This window comes from Alexandromys fortis, unplaced genomic scaffold, assembly GCF_014885135.2.
Source record: "Alexandromys fortis isolate MF-2015 unplaced genomic scaffold, M_Fortis_MF-2015_v1.1 scaffold_99, whole genome shotgun sequence".
Lineage (NCBI taxonomy): Eukaryota > Metazoa > Chordata > Mammalia > Rodentia > Cricetidae > Alexandromys > Alexandromys fortis.
Window position 1 is genome coordinate 5,387,882 of NW_026067982.1, and position 12,080 is coordinate 5,399,961.

At 41.8% G+C, this 12,080-nt stretch overlaps 2 protein-coding genes across 2 annotated transcripts; both read left to right on the plus strand.

Annotated features, from left to right (window-relative positions):
- The first annotated feature begins 1,057 nt into the window (after positions 1–1,057).
- LOC126511431 (olfactory receptor 10-like) lies at positions 1,058–1,993 on the plus strand. The gene has a single exon (XM_050158581.1). The coding sequence runs from the start codon at positions 1,058–1,060 to the stop codon at positions 1,991–1,993; it is 936 nt and encodes a 311-aa protein (XP_050014538.1).
- Positions 1,994–10,057: 8,064 nt separating this feature from the next.
- LOC126511426 (olfactory receptor 10-like) lies at positions 10,058–10,993 on the plus strand. The gene has a single exon (XM_050158577.1). The coding sequence runs from the start codon at positions 10,058–10,060 to the stop codon at positions 10,991–10,993; it is 936 nt and encodes a 311-aa protein (XP_050014534.1).
- Positions 10,994–12,080: the final 1,087 nt, after the last annotated feature.

Genomic DNA, 12,080 nt, shown 5'->3' on the forward strand with positions numbered 1-12,080 from the left:
TCATGAATTTGAATGAGAACAAGGAGGGGTATATGGGAGGGCTTTGAGAAAGGGAAGAACAGAAATGGTATAATTATAATCTCAAAAAAATAAAGAGAATACTCAAAAAAGAAATTTAAAAATGAAGAAAACCAATTCACCAAGTTAAAAAAGTTGATGGTGATTTCTTCACCTTTAAAACTTACTGTGTTCTCTACCACCTAAGATCTCACTGGACAATGGCATGGAAGAGGTTTCACAGAGAGCGAAAACTTCTGGAGAGAAAGTATATAAGAAGTTTCCATTTGCGAGGAGAAAGAAGATCTTTCTGCTAATTTCAGGAATGAATTAATCAGAGGGGAAAATAGAGCATGTCTGCCACGACGATTCATGACATGGGACATCGGTAATAAAAACGATGTTTCTTCTAAAGGGATCTACACTCTTTTCAGTCCTTTGAGGCAGCTGGAAGCTGTGGGAGTGTGGAGTCCAAAATGGTGGAATGACCATGTTCTCTGTGTGGGAGGAAGCAAAAGAACACCAGAGGGAAATTTTGTGATCTCAGCCTGGTCATTATTGACTCTTCATCTACTGAAATTCTCTGTCCCATAGACATTAGATTTGTTAATTGCCTGATAGTATTTTTCAGAACCCAAACAGAGGGAGTTGCATATACTAAACAAGCGCTTTGTTTATGGCCTGCATCTCCAATGCCACATTAGACTGTACAAGCAGCTTCCCCATTACCGCACTTGGACCCACTCCTCAGTGTTGTGACTATGGAGATATGTCACCTCTCTTGCCAGACGTGGAAACACTGAATCCACAAGTTTGAGTGGTCTCAACAAAACCATGACACAAACAACCAGAACTAGAACTCAAACAAAGGGGGTATCATCTTAAAAAGGAATGTCACACATCTGAAGACAAGAAGAGAAAGCCAGCTGAATAGGTGGAACTAAATATCAAAATGAAAAATACAGTCCACGAATTTGTAAAATTTGGCATCTAATGTTCAAGCCCACCCTTCTCCATCTGGAAGCATTGGGTTGTTTACTGTTTGTGCTGGTCAAAGGCGATGGGAACTTTCAACTCCAGTTCAGACAAGGCCTTTTTTTTAGTGGGCTTCTCAGATTGGCCTCATCTGGAGCCTGTCTTTTTTGTCTTTATTTCAATTTTCTACTCCTTAACTCTCTTTGGCAACACTATCATCATTGCTCTCTCCCGAATAGATGTTCGATTACACACTCCCATGTACTTCTTCCTCTCCCACCTCTCCTTCCTGGACCTCTGCTACACCACCAGCACTGTGCCCCAGCTCCTAATCAACCTCCATGGACTTGACAGGACCATCAGTTATGGAAGGTGTGTAGCCCAGCTCCTTATTTTCCTTGCTCTGGCTTCCACAGAGTGTGTGCTCTTGGGGGTGATGGCCTTTGACCGCTATGCAGCTGTGTGCCGTCCACTCCACTACACCACCATTATGTACCCTCAGCTGTGTCAAGCACTGGCCATCTCCTCCTGGGTAGGGGGACTTGTGAACTCTGTGATCCAGACAAGTCTCATGATAGCCATGCCTCTCTGTAGCCACCGGCTGAATCACTTCTTCTGTGAGATGCCCATATTCCTAAAATTGGTTTGTGCAGAAACAAAAAGAACAGAGGCCAAGATGTTTGTAGCTCGAACAATAGTCTTGGTCCTCCCTGCAACACTAATTCTAGGTTCCTATGCACAGATTGCCAGGGCAGTGCTGAAGATCAAGTCAATGGCTGGACGCAGAAAGGCTTTTGGAACTTGCGGCTCCCACATGCTGGTGGTCTCTCTGTTTTATGGCTCGGCCATCTACACATACTTACAACCCAAGGGCAGCTATTCTGAGAGTGAGGGGAAGTTCGTTGCTCTTTTTTATAGTATCATCACCCCCATGCTCAACCCTCTGATTTATACCCTGAGGAACAAGGATGTGAAGGGGGCCCTGTGGAAGATGCTAGGAAGAGCCACAGATTCGGAGTAAGATGAAGAAGGATTAGCTCATTTTTTCTATTATGGCTTTCATATTCTGCTCTAAGATCATTGGTCACTATTAAATATGCTCATAAAATTCCTCAGGGTTGAGAAACTTGTAATCTACAGTTGTTTTCCTACACTGTGTTATGATTCCTTAAAGGTTTATAGATAATTTTGATTATTAAAAAATTGTGGGGTTTGAGACAGGGTTTCTCTGTAGACTACTAAAATTTTAACCCCCACTAGGGACCTGGGGTGAAAAGAATTCACCATGAGTTGCTTGGCGTTTCTAGGCCTGCCAGGCTACAGAGGACAAACACAGCTCCAACCCAGGGCTAGAGACCTAGAGTTTACCCACAACCCTGCCAGGGACCTCTGGTTCTGGGCAGTCAGACACCAGTATGGGGAGTGAGTACAGGGTTACAAAATGGGAGAGAGGGAGGAGAGAGAGAGAGAGAGAGAGAGAGAGAGAGAGAGAGAGAGAGAGAGAGAATGGCTCATGGGCTCGGAAGAGACAGATCTGAAGAGGCAGTGAGGAATGAGTTGCAGTGGATGCCCTGCTTGCCACCCAAGACCATGGGCTTCATCATATTGACCTGTAGGAAAATGCCCTGTGGAGGGATTTTCTGGATTGGTGATTGATATAGGAGGGCCCAGCACTATGGGTGGTGCACTCCTCTCCTGCCCAGGCAAATGATCCTGGATGATATAAAAATCAAACTAAGGAAAACATGGGAAGCAAACCAGTAAGCAGCATCCCTCCAAGGCCTCTGCTTCAGTTCTTCCCCCCAGGTCCCGGCCTTGTGTAACTGTGCTGAGTCCCTCAGTATTGGACTAAAACCTGGGGAGTTGTAAGGTGGGATAAACTCCTTTCTTCCAGGGTTGCTCTTGATCATGTGCTTTACCACAGCCCTAGGAAGTAACCTAAATGCATCCAATTGGTATATGAGAGACATATGAAACAAACTTTCCTTAAGGAAACACTAAGTTAGGTCAATGATGCATATGAGACCATGAAAATAATATGTGTGGTTGATACAACATAGTTCACTTGGGAAGGGAATTTGGCCTGATTGGTCAAGGAAATAAAGAAATGAGATGAAAATAAATGCAGGCTGAGGAATCTCTGATGGTAAATTCATAAGGGCAAAAAGTCATGTTATGGGGATATGGCATAGAACTGAATTTGGACAGTGTATGGGGAATATAGACATCTGAAAACTGCATTCGATGTTGTAGAGAGCCCATCCATGAGTGGTAATTGCCACACTGGGACTCAGACATCTCCAAGGCCATCATTGCCAGACAATTTTTCTTTGTTGCTACTAAGGAGTCTATGACAATTTCCCTGGGGCATGTATGATGCATTAAGTTAAGAGGAGGTTTGATAATATGTGAATCCCTTCCATGTCTCTCTGGTAAGGGGTAACAGAGTACATAGGGAAAATGCTGCCATCCCCCAGGCTATGATCACCAGTGAGAAGACTCCTCCTTGGAAAGAGAGTCATGAACAATCATAAAAAATAAGTAAGCTCTCCAGACAAGAGCTCTCATTCAAGGCTAGGTCCCTACAACATAAATCAGTTCTACCTAGAGCATCTCTAGATGCAGGTGGGTCACACATCACCTTGGAGACCAAGAAAACTGAAGATGGCAATGCAACAGTTTCCTTTCCTGGAGCTCTGAGTGAGTACTGACGGGCTGAGTTACACTAGCCTCACAATTTTAAAGCAGAATCAAGTAATATTCTATTATATAATTAACAGGGGATTTCACTCTACTGAATACCTGGTTTGAGGATAGAGAAATGTCAAAAAAACAAGAAATTTTATCATTAATTATCCTTCTCTGATATCTACTTGTTTGACTACTCACAAAATATAAATAATATCCTGAAAGTTAGAAGATAAAAAATTAGGGCTGAAGCCAACAACTATTGAAGTGAAATCAAGGAAGACTTGGATTTTACACAATAACAGAGAGTTGACCTCAGAGTTGACATTTGGTATTAGAGGTCACTGTAAAAACAATCAACTCAATGCAGTCATTGTCTACTACACTGTTTGGGTTCAAGCCTTGATTATCTGGTATTATACAAGAAAATTTTGTAGTTACATTTGGGATGTGAAAGATAATAAAGATCACCCTAAAATATTCTGGAATTGGAAGAGATGCTGTGCAATTCTTAGTGTGGAAGCAATAAGATCCAGGCCAGTTATTTTATCTTCTATAAAATAACAGTTTTTAGAAGAGTCGATGTTAATGGGAAGGCATTAGTAGGACACTTTGATAGCTAGAAAGGTTTTAAAGTAAATTAACATCTCCAACAATAACAAAAGAACCACATATACAGGAAGAACAGGTGGAAGTGAAATCAGATGTGGGAAGAAACGAGCGACATCTCCGTCTTTGCTCAGGTGGATTGACTGTTATTATGTGAATGCCATTCTACCATAATCTGAAAATGTCATACAATTAGTTGACAGCAGGCTGCTCATGATGGTTGCAGCCTATAATCCCAACACTTGGGAGGAAAAGGCAGGAGGATGTGAGGTCAAGGTCTGTCTAGACTACACAGTGAACCCCTCTCTTTTAAAGGTAGACTCACCATGAGGATGTTCCGTGAACATTGTTTCTGACAGCTGATCATAAATGCTACTTAGAGAGCTCATGCATAGGCAAACAGATGTGTGCACATACTCAGACATAAACACATACTTCAACACAGACGACTACTGACTATTATACTTCAGAAAGCCAACACATAAATGTAAAATACCTTATGTATGACAAGGAGATTACTAGCAGAGGTGCAACCTTTAAAAACTTAAGATCAGAAAAATAAGGAAAAATCACAGGTGAGCAAGAGAGTCCAAACCATCCCAAATATTCATTTAACGCAGGAACATTTTCCTAACATCGTGAAATGTTCAACTTTCAGAACCTGATATGGAAGCTTTGGCTGTTCGTGAATACCAAATTTTTCTAGGCACTCTATTTTTATACACCTTTGCTTTAAAAATGTCTTCACACAGAGCTACAAAAGTATAAAGTTACAGCAAGATGATTTTGAACAACTGGTGGGTAGCTGAGAGGAAAGCATTAATAATTAGTACTTTTTATATTGGCTAACTTCATTTCATTTTTACTGGATGAAATATGTATGCAATATAAAAGGAAATACAAATTGTTGAAGTGTTACTCTACTTGGCTATGGAATTCAGTAGAACCTGAAGGTCATTGTTCTCCTCTATGTATGGAGAGTAGTCAGTTAGAAAAGACCTATGTCTATATGTGTGTAGCCTAAGAAGTCTGCCCCTTCTTCACCAACATGTACTGGACTCACAAGAAAAGGTACAGAGCTGCCCAGCCCCCGATCCAGGGTGACACAGGTCAAAATCAGCCTAAGCTATGAGATATGTGACTGGGAATGATTTGTGACCTCTGCCAGAGGCCATCATTGCATTCATGTGAGGAGCAGTTTACCAGTGTCCTTAAATGTTGCAAAAGGCTCCCAAGAGATTTTCTTTTCATGATTCAGAACATGAGTATAATCAAGAAGACTCCAGTTACCAGAGTGAAGAAAAACACTCTGAGTGACTGAGAAAGTGTCATAACTGCAGCAGCTGGTACCTGAGTGATAGATACAGGAGCAGTGTGCAGACAAGGGGAGCTGGGAACTGATGCCATCAGCCTCGAGATAAATAGGACACTTCAGGCAAACATAGGTACTATGGTTGGCAGAGCAGTGTGCCCTCTGCAGGACTCTAGGCAATAGAAAGCGGAGCACATCCCCCACAGGTGAATCATAAGCAGCCACTTGTGCCAAGATCTTACTTCTACAGAAGGAGAATGGGGTGAGGAAGTCTTCACCTTTGGAACTACCTGGCATTGGGAATCTCACCTTGTACCCCAGATCTCCCAATAAAAGAACAGCTCTCAGGGAAATAGGATACTGTCACAGTCCACTTCTTAAGCAATAGTGTAATCACTGCAAGAATTCATGCTCTCCCAAGGGACTGCTAAAGAGCTGGTGTAAGGGAGTACTGCAGGGTCAAGGACCTATGGAGGACTTTCATGTACAAACCACTATTCTAGGCACCAAAAGTAGACGGCTGAATGAGATAGGTCAACTTATGGATCTAATTTCAGACCTGGTGACTGTCCTGAATTACACTTTTCCAGGATTGGTTGCATGAGGTAGAGTGAAAATAAATGAAGGAATTTAGCAAGAGAAAGTAGAAATGATAGATTGAGGAGTCTAAAAGATAATTACCCAGAAATATGGCAGGAGTAACTGAAGGACATAGTGGGGAAAGTCATAAAAGGCTGAAGAAATGCACATGTGTTTTATCAAAAAAAGTCCTGGGTTTAATTAAGGATGTGTACAGGTGTGGGAGATGCAGCATTTGGTGAACCAGTGGAAAGAATGACTTCCAGGCTCACTTCTAAGCCAAAGCAGTCACACCTGTAATTGCTTTTTTATCTAGGCTCAACTTGCATATGATAAAAAAAATATCCATAGTTGGTTTTATTTACCCTTTGGTCGATACATTCAAATCATTTTTCTTTTCTACTTTTTAAATACATGGCTTAAAATCTTTCAATTTTATCTCTTCCATTCTGTTTTTGTCCAGCTAAAAGTTTGCAGTTCAAGCAATTTCAGTCTTACATATTGGTAGCCACTTAACAGTCTACAACACCTTCTTTAGTTATCCTGAGATTCTTTGGGATTCCAATCCCAGCATCTTTCATATTGTCAATCTAATTGTGTTGTCAGAGGCCATTTGTTAGTCACAGCTGCCCAGCCCTGAAATAATCACACAGAAACTGTATTATTTAAATCACCGCTTGGCCCATTAGTTCTAGCTTCTCATTGGCTCACTCTTATATCTTAATTTAACCCATTTCTAGTAATCTGTGTATCGCCATGAGGCTGTGGCTTACCAGGTAATGTTCCAGTGTCTGTGTCTGGTGGGGCTACATGACTTCTCTCTGACTCTGCTCTGCCTTCCTTCTCCTAGCATTCAGTTTAGTTTTCCCAGCCTAGCTAAGTTCTGCTCTGCTCTATGGCCAAAGTAATCCTTTCTTAATCAATGGTATTCACAGCATATAGAGGGGGATTCCACATCGTAATTGTGCACTACAATCATAATAAATGGTCTACATATCATTAGAATCATCATTGATAGGATGGAGACAATTAAATACTTACACTAAGCAGTATGAAAGCGTTAATTCTTTCCTATTTCAAGAAAACAAATGAGTCAGTAATTGAAAAGGCGTAAACACATGACACTTTGAGCTTAGCTGTGTAGAGAGACTTCTGATAGAAGAACATGCTGTTATTTTGTATCCTTTGAGAGAGTTTCACAACATTTAATCCTCTTCAAAATCTTGTAAAAAATGATTATTTTATACTTGTGTGAAGCAAGCCTCCGGAAGGTGATAAAGTCCATATGCAGAGGTGAGTGCAGCCGTCATAAACAGCTGTACTCAACTGCCGTAGTCGTCCAAAACCATTTTAGCTGTCTTGGTTACTCTGTGTGTATTCACACTTTGTTTCACAATTCACCTCGTCTTCATATTTCCCAGAGAGGCTTCAAGCACAGTAGTCAAGTTCCTTCCTGGAGTGACTATTCCAGCTAGGGCACTGGTGGTGATGTTCAGTATAGCAGACTCAGTAAAAAGAGTAATGTGTCAATTTGTCAAGTCTGTTGTATGGAGGAAGGTTCTGTTGGTTCCTGGCATCTTTTTCTGCTTTCCTGTATCCTATTCATATTTTTTAAAATATGATAAACATCCACTTATATGGCATATTTATTCACACCCTGCTGATACAGTTTGTTAAAGTGCATTCATAGTTAATTCTCAAAGTTGCAAGAAGACATGGTTTTTCTGAGATTGGGAAGGAGAGTCAAATGTTTCCCTCAAGTTATTTAATATCTACTACAAGCCATAAGTGAAATTCACACTAATTTTAATGCCTCCTATATACTGTAAGATAGGACATTATCTTTTCCCCCTGTGTTCCTAAGTGCCTACGAGCTTCTCAGCTTGGAAAACCAAGAATTGTTAATTAATTTATTGAGTTCATTATGAGAATCACTGATGGGGCAGCAACAGTTGCTGCTACTAATTCAAATGCAGTCTAAAAGTACAGATGAAAAACATGCAAAGAAATTTTGACTTGAGAGGAGAAGTGATGTGGGAGTGTCACATATCAATCTGTTGATTTCATTGGCTGAGTAATAAAGAAACTGCTGGCCCTGATAGGTTATAAGATAGGTGGGCGGAATAAACAGGATAGGATGCTGGGCGGAAGAGGAAGTGAGGTCAGGCTCTGCTCTGCTTCCGGAGAGACCCAACAGCTCTGCTGGAGCAGAGACGCCATGCTCAGCTCTCCCAGGCAGCTGCAACCCACGATGGACTTAGGCTAGAATCTTTCCGGTAAGCGCACCTTGGGGTGCTTACACACATCATTAGAAATGGGCTAGACCAGGTGCGAGAATTAGCCTGTAAGGGCTAGAGTTCATGGGCAAACAGTTCTTTAAATGAATACAGTTTGTGTGTTGTTATTTCGGGCATGAGCTAGCCAAGCGGCCGGGGTGTTGGGGACGCAGCCCCGCCGCCGCTCCTATTTCAACAGAGAAGACACCTTTTCCTGGGAAATTCAGGGGCGGTTTTATCAGTGGGATGAAAGTGGGCTCATTTTGCTGATGTGGGAGTCCCCTCGTGTGCTGTGATTACCATTAATGAATAAAGAAACTGCCTTAGCTTGTTGAGAAGGCAGAGCTTAGGTAGGCAGGGAGGACTGGACTGAATCCTGGGAGAAAGAAGAGCAGTCAGAGAGACTCCATGGATCTATCACTAGAGACATGCTGAAACTTTGATGGTGAGCCATGATCTCGTGGTGATACACAGATTAATAGAGTTGGGTTAAATTAAGATGTAAGAGTTAGCCAATAAGAAGTTAGAGCTAATGGGCCAAGCAGTGTTTTAATTAACACAGTTTCTGTGTGATTATTTTGGTTCTGGGTGGCCGGGACAAACAAGCAGGCCTCTTCCAACGTGTTGCAGGCATGGTGATACATGGAAAGTCACATATTTATCACGAGTCGTTTTCTTTCCCTACATAGACAGATGTAACTCTTTTTGGTCCTTCTAACAGGGCCTGCTGACTTGAATGAGCCTTCTGTGAGCACTGGGGCATGGAGGCAGAATTGTGATCTTAGCCTGGCTAATTGGATCTTCAGCTACTTGAAGAATTCTGCCTCAAAAACCAAAAAGAGGAACAAATGAGAGCAGCATTGTGCTATCTTTTTGTGAGGTTCATGTTATCCATGTATGTATTTTGGTTTTCTTGGGTGCTGGGGTAGGATATAGGATCCTACACATGCTAGGCAACCTCTTTATGTGTCATCTGCACCTCAAACCCCACATTAAATTTTTAACAAAATTTTTATTAATTCTTTAAGAACTTCATATGCTGTACTTTTAACATATTCATACTCCCCAAAATTCCCATAACCACCTTATCTATCTTCTATCCAACTTTGAGATTTCTTTTTTTTTCCCCATCCAATCCAGCTGGTGTTGCTCATCTAGTCTTGAGAGTGGGGCTAGCTCTGTTGTCTGCACAACCTGTTAGGGGTCGCATCATTAAATAATACTGACTCTTCCTCTCCCAGCAGCTATCAAATGCCAACATCACATTTTTAAATGCATTTTCCAGGTACGGCATTTGGATTTGTATCTCAGCGCCATCAGAGAAGCAATATAGAATTTCTACCTTCAGACAAAGAAACATTGGCCCCAAAGGACTGAGTTGTCTGGAATAATCCAGATAGCAAGATTGGAGTTCTAACAAGGGCCACAACAACACCTTAAACCACTGATTTCCCATCTGAAGAACATACTAGAAAGACTGGATCAATGGGATGGATTAGCAAATTAGAAGATGGCGAGCATAAGTTTTGAGTATTTGTAGAACATTGAAAATAGTGTTTCAACCCATACTCCTCACAAGATATAAAGAGTTGAGTTTTAGTGTTTGTACAAGTAAAATGCTATGGGAAATTCCAACTCCACTTCACAAGCGAGTTTCATTTTGGTGGGTTTCTCAGATTGGCCTCAACTACAAGGCTTCTTTTTTGTCTTTATTTTGGTCTTCTACTCCCTAACTGTCTTTGGCAACACAACCATCATCGCTCTTGCAAGACTGGATGTTCGACTACACACTCCCATGTACTTCTTCCTCTCCAATCTCTCCTTCCTGGACCTCTGCTACACTACCAGCACTGTGCCCCAGCTCTTGATCAACCTCCATGGACTTGACAAGACCATCAGCTATGGTGGGTGTGTGGCCCAACTGTACATATTTCTTGCTCTGGGCTCTACTGAGTGTGTACTCCTGGTAGTGATGGCCTTTGACCGCTATGCTGCTGTGTGTCGTCCCCTGCATTACACAATCATCATGCACCCCCTTCTCTGCCAGGGATTGGCTATTGCTTCATGGGTAGGAGGCTTCATAAACTCTCTGATCCAGACAAGTCTCATGATGGCCATGCCACTCTGTGGCCATCAACTGAATCACTTTTTCTGCGAGATGCCTGTTCTCCTCAAGTTGGCCTGCGAGGACACAGGAGGAACAGAGGCCAAGATGTTTGTGGCCAGAGTGGTAATTGTTGCAGTTCCAGCCATACTCATTCTAGGCTCCTATGCACAGATTGCCAGGGCAGTGCTGAAGATCAAGTCAATGGCTGGACGCAGAAAGGCTTTTGGAACTTGTGGGTCCCACCTCCTGGTGGTTTCTCTGTTTTATGGCTCGGCCATCTACACATACTTACAACCCAAGGGCAGCTATTCTGAGAGTGAGGGGAAGTTTGTTGCTCTTTTTTATACCATCATCACCCCCATGCTCAACCCTCTGATCTATACCCTGAGGAACAAGGATGTGAAGGGGGCCCTGTGGAAGGTGTTAGGGAGAGCCACAGACTCAGAGTAAGATGAGGAAGAACCAGCTCGTTTTCCTGTTATAAGTTTCTTACTCTCTTCTAGGGTCGTTGGTCATGAGTAAACAACCTTCAGTAGACCTCAAAGTTTTAGTGTCTTTCTATTGCAGAGCTTGGGATCAATTGAGGTTCTTTCTATGTCAGTGACAGAGAATGAAAGTTAACTTATATCACAACATTCTAAAGGAGGCTGGGGAAGACAGGATGTTCTAGCTACATTCAGAGAGTATACAGAGGGTGGACTCTCAGAGGGAAAAAAGGCTCAGTAAAGTTGTCATCTCTGATTCCTGCCAGGGTGCCCCAAAGGAAACACTAACCTTAATGCAAAGTACATGAGTCACTGCTATGTATTTTAGTGGAAAACATGGGGAAAAATCATACTAAGAATCTAAAGAATTATCTCTTAATTCAGCCTTCCCTAGCTACTGATCTCTTGAGCATGGATAATTTCTTATTGCATGTTTGTGACTTTACTGTTTCCATAAGTGTGTGAGAAAAGGCCTGACAGGAAAGTTACACAAACTCCACCCCAAGTAATGGAAATGGTCCACTGAGTCCAGTGCGATGGTGACAAATAAAAACAATTGGATCTAATAATAGGTCAGTAACCTTTGATAAATGTCTCTATATCAGTTGATTTTTTCATTGTTAGGACAAAATTATCAGAGTACTTAAAATAAAGACTTAGTTTGCACATGGCTTCAGGAGGTTCAGTCTTGCAGGATACAGGCGCAAAACCCTTCACATCATAGTTGACCAGGAAGCAAAGAGAGGGAAAATGCAGGCACTCTGTTGACTTTCTCATTTTCCCTCTTGTTCTCTCCAACCAACCAAGTTCATGAATCTTGTCACATTCATTCTCCTCAGGTAAATGTATTCACAGAAACATCCAAAGATATGTCTCAGAACTGATTCCTCAGTGTTTCTAAATCTAGTCAGGTTATCAAAGAAGATGGATCATTATAAGTCTACTCATGGTTAACTTGAAACCCAAACATATATTCAGTCTGTCTCCATGACTCCCAAAAATCTTAGCAATTCTAGAACTGTTCAAAAGGTCAACTTAAAATTCTCCTATGA